We start from the raw sequence: 19,706 nt of genomic DNA, 5'->3' as shown, positions 1-19,706 counted from the left end.
CTTTTGAAAATGTTACCCAGAATGCATTAGATTCTGAAACGGCGAATTCGGAAACCGAGTTTTAAAACTCCCTAAAGCAAATTCGACCTTCGATGAATTTCTCTACGATCTAAGATCATTTTGACTACGAAATTTTATACGTATGCAAACATACCGGTCTTTGAATTTTTTTTTTAGAATTTTCAGACGCATAATATGTTAGTATGAAGTGTTCCTTTAATGTATTTCTATATCTTCGATTGGTTCTACTTTCTTTTCTATATTAATGCAATCCACTAGATATACAAATCTTTGTAGATTAGTTTCAATCGCATTTAATGGTCTTTAATAGCTTTTTGGCAAAGAAATTGTTATGGAGCCTCATAACTTTCTTAACTTGACGGTTACCGATAAAATTCAAAGTTTACTTTGGCTTTTTATCTATGTTCGTTTATGTCATATAGCTTTGACATTGTTTCGATTCTCTCGATTGTCTTCTAAATACTCGGCATTGGTGGGACATAATGGATGCATGCAATTTAAAAGGTGTTGATATTATTTTATAATTTCAATTGGAGTTGATATAGCATAGCTTTATTCAATAGAAAATTTCGAGCAATATGAGCAAGGGTACCATTTGGATAACTTTTGAAATCTATAATTATTGAGGTATATGTGACTTCGAACAAATCGGATAAAAAAGTAAACATTATATGCAATTTTTGAGGCCTTTTTGAATGGTTTTTACAATTTAATAGTTATTTTTTGGGACTCTTTATAGCTTGCTGTTTGGTGTGAGCCAAGGATCCGTGTTGAAGGCCGTACCTTGACTTATAATGGTTTACTTTTATAAATTGTTACTTGGATGGAGAGTTATCTCATTGGCACTCATACCACATCTTTCTATATCTATATCTAAGAAACTATTATCATGTTCTGTTTCAATGTTCACCAAAATGTTTAACAGTTAAATTATGACTGACCTTCCAAAGAATCATCTGAATGAGGTGTTAAGACATCATCACTACCGTTCTTTCTATCATGTCTGTTCCTGAAACCAAAATAATATTTTTGAAAAAAAAACACATTTAGTAACAGTCATTACGTCATGGTTTTTAAAACCGATATTAAGAATTGTTACGTCAAATTAGGGCTAGTACTATTGTTTCGTAACGAAAAGAAAGTCGAAGTCAGAGAATGAACATTAATTCCAAATTTACTAGTAAGTGCATCAATTAGATATAATAAAACAATTGTATTCTATTGTTTTAATTGATGGTGATCTTGTCACGAGTAGTGATCTTGTCACGAGTAGTGACAATGAAAATAAAAAGATGTGATATGAATGTAAAAGAGGCAACTCTGCGCCAGAGACAAATTACTTTTGCAACTATAGGTCACCGTTCAACAGTGAGCAAGATCAACATGCATAGAAAGTTTTAATTGACAACGAAATGACAATTATAAGTAACTTACACGAGAAAATTACCGGCCTAATCTATTTAAAAATCAATACGCGAAAAACAAATATGAAAATCCGCTAAAACGATAACCACTGAATTACGTGACAGGCACATTCACAGTTCACCTGCTTTAAATTAAGTTTCGTGCTATAGGTATTTTAATCATAGTTTAGAAATCTGTTTTACGAATGTGATGGCGTTTGTTCGAGAGAAGAACAAAAATCAGGGACACCAGGCTGATAATTTCATACGCCAGTTTTTGAAGTTTAAAAACAAAACAAAAACCATTCAATAAAGAATAATCCTAGATACATGTACCAAGATTTAAAAAAATTGTATGATAGACGCGCTTAACCTCTATTCATTCTCACCAGTAGCACTCGAATAAAAAAATAAAAGGACATAAAAGATCGACAAGGATCATTAAGGATCTTAGTTCCGAACACACACGTTTTGCATGTAAAATCATCTTTATGTGTTGATGAAGTTGATTATTGTGTTTATTCGTAACGTACAACTTTTACATACTATAATGGTTGTGAATTTTCCAAAATATGTTAATCCTTGTTCAATGTTAAATAGTTGAAATTGTTCCAAATGTTATAGTTTATAGTCTTCCTCATAAACTTATGAACTTTTGATCCTCTGTTATTTTACTGTTTTAAGCACACCTTTTATATTGCCAAAGTTTTATTTATGAAAAACACAAAAATACATTTTGATATAAAAATAAGATGACGTGAAATGACAACAATGAAACAAGTAAAATTTGAATTTTCCATGTTAAATATTTTGAAAGTTTTCCAACAGTGAAAGTTTAAGTCTGCCTTTCTTAAGTGTTGAACTTTTAATCCTCTGTTATTTAACTGTTTTATACCGTCCTCTTAAGGGGGTAGACCTTGGTTCAGGGAGATAACTCTTTAAATCAGTTAAGCGTTTGTAAAAGTCAAGTTCATCAATGTTTTTTAAGCATTTACCTGAAACAGATAAAAAATAATCTATGTAACCTAGAAGCTTAGAATATGTTTTTGAAAATGGTTGACACAAACGTACTGATGATTTTAAGAGTTATTTCCCTGAACCTAGGTCTACCTCCTTAATATCTGTACCGAAGTATTATTTATCAAAAATGCAAAAATCTATTTTGAAATAAAAATATGGAAATGATTATAAAGAAGATAATTATGCAACAAAATATGCCTTTTCAATATAAAATATTTTTTATGTTTTCAAAACTTATAGTTTATACCGTCCTTGTAAACTCATGATCTTTTCATTCTCTGTAATTTAACTGTTCTTATACCGTGCGTTTTATATTTTTGTCAAAGGTTTATGTCAGAAAAATGCATAAATGTACTCTGATATAAAAAAGGACATACGGTATGAATACAAAACAGATAATTATTCAACAAAAAATAAAGGACACAGATATTATTAATGTCAGGTTACATCAAAATCAAAACCGTGCAATTCGCTATAAAAAGCATTTGTATATGGAAATGTAAAACATTTTAAAAGTAAAAACAAGCGGCATAATGTGTAAATTTAAGTGAAAATCAAAGCAATTTAAATCTTCGAAAACAGTTTGTGACTTTTATAAATGCCCTGTACCAAGTCAGAGAAATGGCCATTGTTATATTATAGTTCGTTTCTCTGTGTGTTACATTTTAATGTTGTGTTTCTGTTGTATCGTAGTTCTTTTACATATGACGTGTTTCCCTCAGTTTTAGTTTGTAATCCGAATTTGTTTTTCCCTATCGATTTATGAATTTCGAACAGCGATAAACTTCTGTTGTCTTTATTTGTACACAATTGTACGTTTACTTAGTATTCCAAATAATGTTACGTCTAAGCTTATTTGACTGTTTATCAAATGTTGAATTATTGGAATAAATCTAGACATAGAGTTCTCAGTCATATTTGGCATTTTTTTCCCCCGAAATCTTCGTTTTTAATTCTCTTACTCTGTATATGATTTTGTCCTTAATTAATATGATTTGATTCGAGTACCACTGGTAAGGCTAACACATTTTGACGTACAAAACATTTGACCTGGTATCTTTGGTGAAAACTATGTAGACATTAAGCGCGTCCTGCATACACAATATTAAACCTGGTACCATTGATGACATATAGCGCGTCTTTTGAACTCAACTAGGATCTTGTTCTATCAGATGATTATTTACTTACTTGTTCCTAAGACAGTGGCAACATACTATGATCATGATGATCAACAATACTACAGCGCCACCTATCGTTGCACCAATTACAATGGCTATATCTACTTCAGTATCATCTTCAATGGTTGTACCTAGGTTAAAATATCAATATAAAAATGAACTTATGATAATAAATTTTAAAAATAGGCAAGGAACTTACTTTTATGATATTTACTAAAAAAATTTCAATGTAATGACTTGATTAGCTGATAAAGAAAACAGAAATTCAAAATATATTAAAAAGTTTGGTAATTATGTCAAAATTAAACACATTAAAATTGATTACACAGAAATTGAATAACGTCATTAATTTTTTTTATTTCATAATAACATATATATATATATATATATATATATATATATATATATATAACATATCTGTTTTTAAACATATAACTTCCATATTAAAGATCGATTCTAACATGATAAATGATAATGGTACACATCTTCATTGAATAAAAAAGGACACTGTAATGATTGGAAGAAGGATAGAATAATATTAACGCAAAACAGAGGAAAAGAGATCGGTATAGACACTAATGGGAGTTCAGAGACGATCTACGTTTGTTGCAAAGATCAACATATACCCTCCAACAATTATAGTTAAGCACCACATTTCTCTATAGATTTAATACTTTTGTGTTTTTCCATTATGATATAAGTTGAGATACCTAGTACATTTGTACTTTGTTCAAGCTTAAAATCATAGTTTATGTCTAGCATTTTTGAAATAAATCGTAGAAACGAGAAAGCGCATACGATCTGATCATAACTTACAAACTTAGCTGGAAAGTTGGTAACAGTTTTAATGGGCTTTGCTTATTATTGAAGGTGGAACGGTGACCTATAGTTGTTAATGTCTGTGTCATTTTGGTCTCTTGTGGAGAGTTGTCTTATTGGCAATCATACCACATCTTCTTTTTTTTTATATTTGTTCTTTATCTGTGATTTTAAATCTTTAATCTTAGGACAATGAAAATATAAAGTCATTAAAATATATTGTATGATGCAGTTAAGCAAAAAAGTATCAGCGTGATTTTTTTTTTTCATAAAATTTTAATATTTCTGCCTGCTCATCATGCTTATCATAAAGAATGACGATATAGGAACATATCAAAAACAGCAATTATTTTTTTTTGAAATATCATTTATATCTTTCTTTTTGAGGGGAATTAATTTAACTTATTTTGGAACTAAAGCTTCTGAAATAAAATGTAATTAATTCCCAAAATGCGCCGATACTTTTAAAGTTGAATATTTCTGTAAGGTCTAGAATTTTCACCACTTTCTTATTACCGAAAACGTTTTTAAATAAAATTGGTGGTGGGTACAGGTGCCGGGTTGTACAGAATTAACCGTATTGCAACAAACATTGATCATGTTGCTTTAGACGTGGAAGCAAGAGATAGAATTGTTTCAAATTGAAGATGCAGCGGATTTACCAGCAAATTAATAATGTTCATTTCTAAATTAAGCATTGATGAGTTGAATTTCAATCTTCCTTCCTTTGTGGATTTTATTACGAAACAATGATTTATGATAAAAACGGTACCAATTTTTTATTACACTGAACCTTTTGTCGAGGGTATTTTTATTGTCTTTATCCACTCAACTTATAATAATCTAGATGTGCATGATAAACTTTCAGATTTTGAATAACTCGAGTTGTTCTTTAGGATGTTTTTGTTTTGCTTTTCACACTGCTGTTTGCCTTTTTGTCTTTTATCAAATTGAATGGTGTTATTTATTTGAACTCGATTTATTAGTTTGAATATCCCGGCTTAATTGAAGTGGCTTTCGCCTTAGTAACTATACAAACTGAATGAAAATATCTGCATCTTCAATTTAAAAAAACATAGAACTGCAGTAATAAAGTGTGCACATTTAAAGCAGGTGAAAGAAAAGAGAATAAAAGTTTCATTCAAAAGAATGTAATTATCCTTAGTAGAATATTATAACAATTTAATATTGTTTCCCTATCCACCTTAAATACAATATGAATACCATATAGTTTGGTAATAAAATCAGATACCAAAATGTAAGCTGCAAGTAAATGAACAGTTATGAATAATGTAATTAAAATCTAAAACAACAAAATAAAGACATTTTTATAAAATTAAACATATAACATATTTGCAACATAAAAAAATGTAACTAAGGTTTATGAAGTATGGTTAGAATCTAAGAACAGAATGTAACAAGGTATCAACGGTACCAGGATTGTAATTAAATATACCAAACGCGCGTTTCGTCTACATAAGACTCATCAGTGACGCTCGGATCAAAATAGTAATAAAGCCAAATAAGTACAAAGATGAAGAGCATTGAGGACCCAAAATTCTAAACAGTTGTGCAAAATGCGGCTACAGTAATCTAACAAAAGAACGTTGCAATTATAAAGGAAAAAATCTTGAAAATTGAAATTGACCTTAATTCAGACACAAGAAACAACATATCCCAGTTTGAAAAGTTTCATCAATGTAATTTAGCGGACACTGTTTGGTCGCCCGTACAATCCTAAATCAATAAGTGATTTTCATTTCGAAAATCCGGTTAATAAAACTATTTCTTTCAGTTATGATTTTGACATTTAATTTGGTCTGAATACTACCATTCTGAAACGTTTATATCTCTGACATTTATTTCTTATGTAATATGAAACGCCCACTACGTCTGAATATATACTTTCTTGTATAATCTATATTAGTTGTTATGATTTATAATTCATAAAACTTAGCTATATTTATATCCACATACTGAGCTATTCTACATAAATATGATACATATTTGTTGTTAATATCTAAAGTACACTGTTAATTGGTTATATACTATACACCAAGTGCCTGTGCGGGGATTATATTTGTTAATTGGTGTTAATGTCAAACCTTGACAATCACTTCCAGCACAAACGTCAACACAACTTCCGGTCACCTGATCACAAACACTACCAGAGCATGAAACTGGACAGGCGTACTTACACTTTTGTCCAAACCAACCAGGCTTGCACCCAGATGTACAGAACCCTGTTTTCTGATCGCACATATTGTTTAGACAATTTGTATTACATGTTTCAGTGCATGAAAATCCATAAAGGCCATTTTCACATCCATATGAACAGTTATTTGAGGAATAAATGCACTTTTTATTTTTACATCCGGGATAGCAGCTTTGAGTACAAGAATTTCCAAAGTATCCACTGTCGCATCCGAACAAACAATTTCCATTTCCAGGGTTGCAATTTCCTCTTGAAGTTCCAGCACAATTTGTGCAACTATTTTCACAGTATTCGCCGTATTTATCAACAACACATTGCTGTGAACATTTACCGGAATCTATGTCGCATTCGTTGTTGAAACAAGTAGCTGAACACTCATTTGTGCATGATTGACCATACCATCCATTTGTACAACCGCCATTACAGATTCCAGTTAATTTATTACATACTACATTTCCAACTGTTGAGGACTTCGAGCAATGGCTACTACACGGACTTTGACAAGTTTGCCCATAGTACCCAGGTTGACATGTCGAACAAGTACCAAATAATCTTTCACAATCTGTGCAAGTGTTTACACAAGGTGTTTTGCATTGAGTGCCATAAAAACCAGACGTGCAGTTATATGTGCATTCACCACTATCACGATCACACAAATTGCCATAACAATTTTCACTACATCGTAAATTACACGTAGCACCGTACCACCCCGTTACACAGTTACCTGAACAACTCCCAGTGAGACGATCACAGGAAGTACTTATGCAATGAATTGCATTGTTACAAGGTATGTCACAGTATGTCCCATACCATCCATCCTTACAACTGTTAAGGCAGTATCCGCTTATACCGTCACAAATTATATGTCCAGAAGGAGAGAGTCCACAGTTTGTATTGCAATTGCTCTGGCAGTTTATTCCATATTTTCCAGGAGCACAGCCTTCACAAGTTCCCGTTGCTTGATTACATAAGGTACAAGCAGAACAGGAATTATCACACAGCGGTCCAAATTTTCCAGGTGCACACCCTTCAGAGCATAATCCCGTTGTCTGATTACATCGAGAAAACTTGCAGTTATTACTGCAAGTGTTTGAACAAGTATCCCCATAATATCCCCCTTTACAAGTACTGCATTTCCCCGTTTGTTTATCACAAGAACTACTTAAGCAACCCATGCTACAAGTCGTATTACAATTGTTTCCATAGAAACCATCAATACACTTACCTATACATACAGCAGTCGTTTGATCACATCCTGAATTATCACATCCGGTACAAATTTTCTCACAAGAATCACCATAGTAACCAGCTTTGCATCCTCCAATACATCTACCGGATGTTCTATCACATGTTGTACCTTTACAGTTACTGCTGCAAGATAGTTCGCATCTCGTTCCAAATTTCATGTTTGGACAATTCCCACTGCATGTGCCGTCATCCTTATTACATTGATTTGTTGAACATGACGACGGACATGTCCTACTGCAATGACTACCATGATACCCGGCAACGCAATCTGACTTGCATGCCCCACCAATTTTCAGGCAGGTTCTGGGTGAACAGTTTGCGGAACAATCTAAATCACAGTAATCACCATATTTGCCAGAGAGGCAATTTCCAGAACATGCGCCAGTTGCTGAGTTACAAGTATTACTGTCACAATTCGACCCACAAGGGAGTTGACAAAATTCCCCATAGAACCCCTGTTTGCACCCAGCAGAACACTTGCTATCTAATTGACTACATTTATTATTTAAGCAATTGGAGTTACAGGATTGTAAGCAATCGTTACCATGGTATCCGTCTACACAACCGGCGTCACATAAGCCAGTATTACGATTACATGTAGTTAAGCAATTAAGACATTGCAAGTCACATTTCTGACCGTAAAGTTTGCTATTACAGCCGCTGCTACATACGCCATTGCTATCACACTTACCTCCAAAACAGTTTGTGGTACAATTATCTTTACATGTGTTACCATACCAACCCGTTTTACATCCACCCGTGCATGTTCCTGATATTTTATCGCAAGTATTTAAAGTCGCACAATTATCGCTACATCTAACGCACTGACCGGAATCTAGATACCAACCAGCCTGACAGCGCTCACAAATTGTCGGTTGATTCGCAACACAAGATTCGCAATTTGCCAATGAGCAGGTAAACGTATCACAGCGCAGTCCACTCCACCCAGAAGAACAACCAAACCGACAGTTTCCAGTGTTAGGAAAGCACTTTGCTATATTGGTGTTATTTGATTTACAACCTGTACTACAGGTTTTACAGTTACCGATTACTCCATCATAATAATATTCAGGTTGACATTCGGTACAGACCGTTATACCAACTGATATCAATGGTTGACATTTCGTACATAAAGTATTATTTGTCACTACCGAACAAGTTTTGTCACAACTGGCACCATAAAATCCATCTATACACCCATTTAAACACTTCCGATTGCTTTGATCGCATTTTGTTAGTCCACCATGACAGTTCACGCAGTAAGATGGAAAACATACAGCTGTTTGCTGATCACAACCATATAGGCAAGCAGTTGAACAGTTTGAACTACAATCACTTCCATAATAACCCTTTTTACAACCTGACGTACATTGACCAGAATTTCTGTCGCATTCCAAATTAGTACATCTTATGGAACAAGCCCTATCACAATACTGACCCCATAGTGTTTTTGGACAACTATTACAATAGCCTAGCTGTCTCTCACATCCACAAGCCAATCCAGACAGGACACATTGGTCACTGAGTGAACAGTTCTGGTTACATCCCTTGTTACAGACGTCACCAAAATAATTTTTTGCGCAGCCGTAACAGTTTCCATGCAATTGTTCACATCCACATTTCCCGCCATTACTGGAGCATTCGTTTCCATAATAACACGTGGTAGAACAGTTGTACTGACAACTTCCGCCCCATACACCAAAATCACAGGTAGCTACAATTATACAAAAAAAGAAATGAGTTATCTAGGAAATGCTTAGTCATGGGTAGGTGATGAATTCAAATATGACTTGCTGTTACCTTTTTCATACTTTTTTATATGAACTTAACAATGTGTAATTTAACGCATCATAGATATAAGAATAACAAATTGTTTCAGTCAGGTGCGTTTCGTCTGCAAAACACTCATCAGCGACGCTCGTAATCATATCAGTATACAGGTCTATTAGATTATAAGAATTTAAAAAAGTCCCAGAAGCTCAAAGAGAAATTCGATCTAAATAAACCTTTATATGCAGTCTACTTTTTATACTGTTCTAGCATCCTTTATCTTAAAATAGACTATTTTTATATAACCGACATTTGACTCAAGAGTTTATATTTTTCGACAGGTTACGATCTCTGTGGTAGGACATCCTGGTACTCGGTCATCTAAGAAGAAATTAAAGAAGTAAATTAAAACATACAATCGGAACAATATATTGGGGAAATGTATTGTGTTATGTGTTCTATACACCACAAAAACATATGAATACAGTATCACAACCGCCCATCACCCCAAGTTGCAACGATTATATATTTGATTTTAAATCTTTTGGTTGTGTAACGTGTAACCAGGCGTTTATATCTCAAACGTCCGTTCTAGTAAATACTTGGATCCAAGTTGTCCACAAACAATACGGTAATGCTAAAAACTACAACTATCTAAATTATGCACATTGAACTAAAATATACACACTGACTCTTTGTCGAAATAAAGTAACAACGGACAATTATATATACAAATATAATACAATAAACCAGCCTGTCCTCAAGATGGGACGATGTGTCACTTAGAGACAGTATAGCTGGTACAGCTTGTCCTCCGAATGGGACAGTCTGTCAATACAAGACACAGCGGTCTGGTACAACTTGTCCTCCGAGTGGGACAACCTGTCACTACCAGACAGTGCGGGCTGGAACAACTTGTCCTCCGAGTGGGACAACCTGTCACTACCAGACAGTGCGGGCTGGAACAACTTGTCCTCCGAGTGGGACAACCTGTCACTACCAGACAGTGCGGGCTGGTACAGCCTGTCCACCGAGTGGGACAGTCCGCCTTGTCAATCCGTTCAACTTGTACGTTTACTTTGTACCCGGTACAAAGTGTCCTCTAAATATTAAAGCTCTTTCAGCCCTTAATATTACCGACGTACGCTCTGTTGACTTATGGCGGCTCATCGTCAGCCAACCGACAGCCTCGAATGCCATTTCTCACTCTCTTATATACCCCAGGGCGAATATACTATTTTCTGGATAGGGGTGTTATCTAAATGTTACCCTTACGGAGCATAGAGAGTCCCTTACGATCACCCCTATAACTTTCGACCCTGCCACTAATTTCCCCGCCAAACGTCTAAATCCACACAACGCTTCTTTCTGTATAAAATATGCATATATAATACAAGATTCTCCAGATTTATAACCATAACGACCAATAAACATTACAGTTGCTTTTAATAGATCGATTACTAGGATGTCCTACTACAGATAAAGTTACCTGTCGAAATATTTTATAATCAGGAATCAAATTGGTAATCTTGTGTTGACGAACATAGGAAGGGGGGGGGGGGGGGGGGGGGGTTAAAGATTGAAACGTTTACCTAAATTCGAGATATTCTTTTGAAGAAACACTAGTTAATGAAAATTAAATGTTTTGCAATAAAAATTAAAGATATTACAAGTGTCTCGTTCAATCAATAAAATTGAGAATGGAAATGGGGAATGTGCCAAAGAGACAACAACCCGACCATAGAAAAAAACAACAGCAGAAGGTCACCAACAGGTCTTCAATGTAGCGAGAAATTCCCGCACCCGGAGGCGTCCATACATAAATTGCTGTTTATACCGAAATTCTTTATAAACATTATTAAAGAAATACACGAGTTATCTGGTCTGTTCTGCATGAGACGAGTTTGTAAGTAGACAAAATGAAATATTTAAGGCCATAGGACTACTCTCTCTTGTGGCTAAATATTTTGGTTTTTAGTCTATTTCCTTTTTATTATTTCTTAAGGAAGACGTATCTGTTGCAACACTCTTTTGAATTTCATGGTTCTGTCATAGCAAATCTCAATATAACCGCCGATGAAACTTTTCAAACTTGATCATCGAGAACCACTGCAACTCTCAATCACTTGATAGACTGACAATTTATCAAGAAATCTGTTGTAACAGTAATTTGTCTGAAAATTTAATCTCGGAGTAGAATTATAATCATGGACGATCATTCTATCTTGACAAGATGCCAAAATATGAAATATTGCAACGCTGAGATTAAATATTTACTTTAATATCAAATGAGAAATTACCATGAACACAACATATCGCCAAATATTTTAGAAAACTATAATGATAATCTATAAAATAGAATTCAAAGTAATATATCATGTTATTATGTCTAAATGAAGCAATTTTGAAGCCTCTATTTTGTGATTTAAATGTTCTGTCCCTATGTATTTGGTGATGAGAATAAAGACATACATGTATATATATACTCTATACCTATGTATTCGGCGATGAGAATAAAGACATATATACATATATACCAATACTTTTAATTTCGTGCACATTTTGTGAAGGTGTATTAAAGATACAACTGGAATGCACTGAAACCCAATTGTACTTTTATATATTAACCACTAGTCTTCTGATGAACATTCAGTCAGCCAAAGCTCGATTAACATGATTGATTGATCGATTGATGATTGCTTTACATCCAGTGGCAAATATTTCACACAAGATCAGGACGAAGCATGATTGTATATATCATGTATGTCTCTGGTAAAACATAGATTAGGTATATCAAAAATTCCATAGCTGTGCACATTTAGTAACAGAAGAGCACAAGTCCTATAATTATGATAGTAACTGGCCTAATACAGGTGCACGCAAACATGCCATGTATTAAATTTTCAAATACAAACCAAAAGATGAATACTCTGTTTTGTAGAGTAGTTTTATCAACTTAATTTTTCAGAACAGTCCCACATTTCAACTAATTATGGTTATTATACAGATGTTTAAATTATATTTATTCAGATAATGTCGATTTCAATCTTACGCAATCCATTTTGTGTTATTTTGGCCGTTTGATCTTCAATTACTAAATATTTGTGCGTGTCTGTTTGTGCATATACTTTTGTTTGTTTTTGTTTATATAATTTTGTGTCCGTCGTACGTTCTTTTTAAAACTTAAATGTTTATAACAAGATTCACAATACATAATAGTTTTCTCTATTGAATGGACAATTCATTTAAAAAATATAAATACACAAAGCTTTAACAATGTTTAAGAAAACCATTATATTCACTGAGGTTAAACGAGATCAATAGATACGTTAACTTAATTGGTCATAAATGTTTGATACAAGAGGAGATAACTCTTATCTGATCAAAGGACGACAAATTTAGATTTATTGTTAATTAAGGTAAATTGTTTAGGTTTTGCCCAGGTAAACGATGAAAGAATGTACATGGCTGAGTATGTAAATTCAATAGATATATTTATAAGAAGGGAGTATTTAGAAATGTAGTTACTGTAGTTAAATATAATACGTCAACAAGACAGAATTGAACTGGAGCACTGGTGAGATAAATTTACATTGGTGTCGGGGGTGGGGGACAGGAGATGCAACTATCGTCCTCTTGTTGCAATTAAAAACGACAGAGTAGTAATAGACTAAATGTATAAGATTATAGAAGGTTGTTTTTCTTTGCATGTCATTTTCAGAAGTTTGCCACCCCCATAACTTTCCAATTTTCCCCATATGCAAGAATTGTTAAGCAATTTCCAACGAGTGTACCAATTTTGTAAAATAAGACACACTACAGAAAATCCTTCTTATTAATAAAAGAAAGTGAAACATTAACGTAGTTTTATATATAAAATAAAACAACAAACCATTAACACGTTATAATAATAAAACTATTCGTATTTTAACACTTATGATTATTGTTTTCTATGAAGTATAGTTATTATCAACTACAAAAAAGTGCAATTTCAGGAGTACTCAAACAATTATTAATGTTTGCCTAGGTCCATGTTCCCGTTTCTTAAACTTATAAAAATGTATATTAAATCTCTTTTATTTCAAATTTTACATTTAGAAAATAAAAAAATTAATATATATACAAATTCATCACCTAAGAAAATAAATAGTGTTTACAGATTTGTTCACATGTATTGTACATCCTTTAAAATCGTGAATTTCCAAATAAGCAACTAGGTTATTGTTCAGACTTGTCAGATCTGAAGCGAAGCAAATGTCTAGGAATGGTTGATTAGGATGATTACTATTTGATGGGGAATCCATGTCATCTAAAAGATAGATCACAATTTTACACCAAATCAATCTCTGTTTAACTCATTAATTCCGTGTATCATCAACGTTCTCAAATTTCTTTAAATACACGAAAATGTGTAAACAAAAATAAAATAAAATGAAACCCGTACCAAAATGGTTTTAATAATGAATTCTTAAGTTAAGAACTATTTACAAAAACTCGTAAATTACAACTATTTCGAACTTATCGCAAAGTAATTTTATCGTACGGTTAACCTATTGAAAAAAATATGTGAAAATGATTTACATTTTGACACGGTTATTTAACAGAAACGTTTTTATTCCGGACTATAATTTGAGGGTATTCGATTACTGTCTGTTGTTATCGTGTGATTTATCTTGTTCTCGTGTGATTTAAAGTAAAAGTAACTGCCAAGCTTGTCTTGTCTTGTTGACATTCCTCTGTCAAATTATAATTTAAATTCATAAAAGGTGAATGCATTGTGTTCGTTTTTAAAGGTAAACAAATATCAGATTAACATTGTATACATATGCGCTATATGTAAACGTAAAAGACTATGAAAAAGAAGATGTGGTATGATTGCCATTGAGACAACTCTCCACAAGAGACCAAATGACACAGAAATTAACAACTATAGGTCACCGTACGGCCTTCAACAATGAGCAAAGTCCATACCGCATAGTCAGCTATGAAAGTCCCCGAAATGACAATGAAAGACACAAAAAAAAAACGCAATCTCACAAACCGTGATTTCACATAACGTAGTTGACCCTGCCACATTTTTGTGCCTGTCCAAAGTCAGGTACCTCTAGTCTTTGTTAGGCTTGCGTATTTATTTTTTTTGGAAAACTTTTGGTTCGATGGTTTATTTCGAAGTTAAGTGTTGTGTCTTTTTCGCTGCTGAACTGAAATACTGAAACTGTTTACTTTTTACACATTGTGACATGGATGAAAGAGTTGTCTCAATGGCGCTGATACCAAATCTCCTTTTATTGTTTAGGGGCCATTTGAAGTCAGCCTTCTTTTGCAGGATTTTCTCCGCCTGCGTTGAAGACCGGTGGCCTTAAGAGGGTAGACCTTGGTAGACCTTGGTTCAGGGAGATAACTCTTTAAATCAGTTATGCGTTTGTAAAAGTCAAGTTTCGTCAATGAATTTTAAGCATTTACCTGAAACAGATTGGAAATAATCTATGTATCCAAGAAGCTTAGAACATATTTATGAAAATGGCTGACACAAACGTACTGATGATTTTTAGAGTTATTTCCCTTAACCTAGGTCTACCTCCTTAAGTTGTTTTTTGCTCTTTGTTCAGGTAGTTGTCTCTTTGACATATCCCCGGTTCCCATATCTATTATACAATATTTAAACGTTAAAAATATTTATAAAACAATTCTTTATAATTATTTTGAGCAAATTATATCTATATTTCTTTCTGACAAACACAAACAGTTCATTTCGGAATCTTTAAACAAATGCGTCCATTGACCACTTTACACATATACATTGTGTCGGACGAACGAACTTTATGAAGTATTTATTTCATTTTGCTAGAAAAAATATTTACTTAATTTCTTAATAATTCCACAGAGCATACTAGACCATTAAACAAACTTTAAGTATCATTTAGAACGGAAACCTTTAAGCTGCTCAAAATATTTATCAGATTGATGAAATATTTATATCGCAATTAAAAGTTAACTGGTTTAATAATTTTCCAGTTAACAAATGTGTGTTTGTTTTTCTTCATGAAGGGGGCGTAACCCTTTTGCATATCGGGATATATGATAGAGGCAAACATTCAATATTTGTATTAATTGTGATACGTGATCCAAAACAAATATTTCATTACATTTTTGTTTATTTTCTATCCAGCCTTTGTTTGAAGGGTACAGGAGAACGCTTAATCAAGCTTTCCTCGAAAGGATGTAAAACTTAACATATTTCCCTAAATTATACCACTCAAAAAATTTTGGAATGGCAGATTATAAGTCTTTCTCTATGTTTTCAATTTTTTTATTTAGTCTTTTTTTCTAACTTAAGTTTGCATAGGCCTTTACTGCAGCATTATTGCTTGATCTTCCAGTGGCTAATATTTCAAGCATGAGCATGACGAAAACAAATAAAAACACAAATTCAGTAGTTGCCGTTTGTTGATTTTGTTCATACGTGTTTCTTTTTTTTTTATATATAGATAAGACCGTTGGATTTCTCGTTTAAATGGTTTTACACTAGTAATGTTTTGGGGCCCTTTATCATGTTTATAGCTTGTTGTTCGGTGTGAGTCAAGGCTCCATATTGAAGACCGTTACTTGACCTATAATGGTTTACTTTTATTAATTGTGACTTGAATGGAGAGTTTTTTCATTGGCACAGCCACTCATACCACATCTTCCTATACATATAAACAATAAATCAAGAAAGTTGCTTTTGACAATTAGGCCGACCAGCCTGTAGGACTGTCACTCAAAATATACTATGCTGACAAAGGGCTGAAGAAAAGCTTTGCAATAGGTCCCCAAATATTAACATGTAAAAATATTGTTGCATATGTTCGTGAACGTGCAGAGATTGTTGTAATCTGTTTGACAAAGCCTAATGAATCGAATACTGTACCAGACTAATACATACCTACACACAATGAAGAGCAAAAATGAAATCACGATCTTCAATGTAAATTATTGGAACACCCAGTTTTCATTTAATTCTCACTTATGGTAATATCGTCTAGAACATGCATGCATGAAATATTTGTCACTCGAAATTTTAGAAACCAACACCTAATAATCACTGATAATAATAACCCAGGGATTAGCAGAATATTTAATAATATCATATAAAAATTGATGACCTGTTGTAGTTAACTTCGATGTTTATGGTATTTTGGTTGATAGTAGCTCATTTACAAGAGTAAACATTCTTTAATACATTATTTTTTTTTAAGCTTGAACAAACTTCACAGAAAACGAAATGTTTGTTTTGTTTTGATCTCCGGGCACTATTATTTTGCTCAGCGTTAAATGACCCCCCCCCCCCCATTTTCTCCACTCTCAGTGACGCTCTCCATCTATTTATGGCTTCATAAATGCAAACAATCCAACATATAAATCTATTTATTTCTTTAACAATAAAAGGCTTTTTATTCCTCATTGTCATATTTTTTCTTTTAACCACTCCCCCCCCTAAAAAAAAAAATCCCAAATAAAACAACTTCCTCATACCAACAAAAAATATTCTGTCTTCTCTTAAGTTTGCAATACAAATATTACCGATCAATTATAGACTTTAAAGTCGATCGTGATGAAAGAGATACTAGTAGCTATTTTGGCATTTTTCCTTCTTCATAAATTCAAGGACGAATACCAGATGAATACAAAGTGACATCTAGTAAATACAACACTTTCTATCTTTAAAAGAGCAGATTTCATTTTATTTCATCTTTATATTAAAAGCAGTTAAACGTTCGACAGCTTCATTCATATTCACAAAAGGGACATATCTTTTTTTCTGTTATTCAAATATATTTAAGGCCATTAAATAAATACTGTAATGTTTAAATATACAAATTGGCAGAGTTTCAAATCGGGTGACATGCATTTGCACCTATTTGCAATTCATTCACATGTATTATGCATAATCAGATGAGATAGAATCAATAATTTTATTTTATATTAAGATACTTCAAACGAGTTTAAATTACATCCTATGTATTTTTGTACACCGTACATGTACTGAAATGATTGTTGCAGATTCTTCAGTCTTATTTTGAAATATTGGTTGTAGTAATAAAAAAACATTCAACAACACCATATTGATAAAAAAGAATTTAAATACATCTACAGATATTACTTCATAAACATGACTGTATTGATTTTCAAAATCAGATCACTGTGAACTATTTTCAGCGATTCCCAACATATATAATATATCATGAACAATCTAACGGAACTTAGACCTAGCGATTTACTTGTTCACTCGAGTTTTATAGATAGCCAATTTGATCCGTTTGATGATCTTCTTTCGTCACAAAGACAAACTAACATTACAATAGATGTTCCTTCCAACACAAGCAACATAAGCAACGATACAAGCATAACAGAATCGATAATAAAATTTATCCAAGAAGAACTTTTATCTTTACCTAAAGACAGCTTTGTGTCTAAATTAATTGATAAATGCCAAAACGCTCACTGTGAAATTGACGACATTCGCTACGAACTTCTGGAAATTGCAAAATGTCAACATAACTTTCCATATCTGAATGCAACTCTTAAAAAGCGTCTTTGTCCTAGAAAACCTAACGGTGAATCAGTTGAAAACAAACTTGGTAGCGATTGCTATGCGCTTTATTTAGCATCACTCGGAGAATATACGGAAGATTTAACATTAACACTTAATACTCGTTCACATACGCAAAGTGCCCGAAAAATGTCTACAGCAGATGAAAATAACCAAACACATTCCAGCGAATTTTCTCAGAACTTGTGTCTGAAAGAGACTCTCGTGCGCATAGAAATAGAAATTAATACATTGAAAGGCGACTACACTCAGGAAATCGAATATCTTATTAAAACCGTATCTGTATTAGTACGAGAAAACAAGCAACTGGTCAACGCTAACCAGAAAAACAATGACCGGTTACGGAACTTTCAAAATCAAATTTCATCCTTACGAGAAAACAACGAAAACTTAGCTAAAACAGTAAACAACATGAGTGTCGCTACACATGAAGCGGAAATGACATGCAAATCAAATAAATTAGCAATTGAAAAAAGTTCAGGAACTTTCCGAAACAAACTTGATGAATACGAAAACAGCATTCAACAGTTAACGACAGATGTAAACAAAATAAAAAACGACTTTAAAACAGTAAAACTAGACGTTAACGAACTACGTTCAAGCGTGAAATCTGAGTCATGTAGAATTAACCAGCTAAGTGATACAAGAGCGCAAGGCGTTGTAAGTCTGAAAACAAAGACTATATATCATCATGAGTGATAAACTGAAAGAATTTGACGATGAACTCAAAAAAGTAAATATTGATTGTTGTTCTCACGCGAAGTCAATTAGTGATTTGCGAAAGCGTATCATAAACACCGAGAAAGATGTCAAAGTCCTTGACAAGTCTACAAAATCGTACGCAGACATTCTAAAATCTAAATCTGAACAAGTTATATCTTCGGCTGAAGCATTAGATAATTGCAATGTGATCGAATCCGTTTTGAGTCAGTCCAAAAAGCCAATCCAAAGGAATTCCATTAATGAACATTCCAATTCTCTAGTTGACTCCCACACAAAACACATCAGATCCTCTGATGTTACGAATTTGTCCGTTTTAGTCAAAGACATACATGCACACAGTAATATTGTTAATCCAGCTCCGTCTACTTCAATAGAAAATAAAATCAAGAACACCAACAACAATATAACTGGAAATGAACAAAATACAAATATACAAGTGCATTTTCCAACTTCCATATGTAATCCCACAATCGGCGTTGACAATTTTCGTGGATTTGTTAAAAAAACAAGACACCGTGTATCCAGATTCTACGTAGGTGGTATCGACAAGCACAATTCATGTGAAGAATCTATGCGTGAATATCTCGCTGCAAGAGGTGTTAATGTAACACATTTAAGATATTTTGATAAACAAAATCGACGAGCAGCTTCTGCACAACTTAATATCGATGCTCACTGTGAAACCTTAATACGGGATCCGTCTTTTTGGCCTGAAG

The 19,706-nt window shown here is 33.2% G+C and overlaps 1 protein-coding gene across 8 annotated transcripts in view; it reads right to left on the bottom strand.

Annotated features, from left to right (window-relative positions):
- LOC143051752 (receptor-type tyrosine-protein phosphatase epsilon-like) overlaps nucleotides 1-19,706 on the bottom strand; it is a 59,391-nt gene that overhangs the window by 25,929 nt on the left and 13,756 nt on the right. For 4 of the 8 annotated variants that reach the window (XM_076224658.1, XM_076224660.1, XM_076224659.1 and 1 more), the window contains exons 1-3: nucleotides 6,547-7,874; nucleotides 3,633-3,753; nucleotides 963-1,030 (exon numbers count right to left, since the gene is read on the bottom strand). In XM_076224658.1, the coding sequence (XP_076080773.1) occupies nucleotides 963-1,030; nucleotides 3,633-3,753; nucleotides 6,547-7,831 (1,474 nt within the window). In that variant the 5' untranslated portion in view covers nucleotides 7,832-7,874. The other 4 variants (XM_076224663.1, XM_076224665.1, XM_076224662.1 and 1 more) reach the window with 4 other exon arrangements.

The sequence above is a fragment of the Mytilus galloprovincialis genome, chromosome 11, assembly GCF_965363235.1.
Source record: "Mytilus galloprovincialis chromosome 11, xbMytGall1.hap1.1, whole genome shotgun sequence".
NCBI lineage: Eukaryota > Metazoa > Mollusca > Bivalvia > Mytilida > Mytilidae > Mytilus > Mytilus galloprovincialis.
Note: the sequence above shows the minus strand (reverse complement) of the source record. Positions and strands in the feature narration are given on the sequence as shown.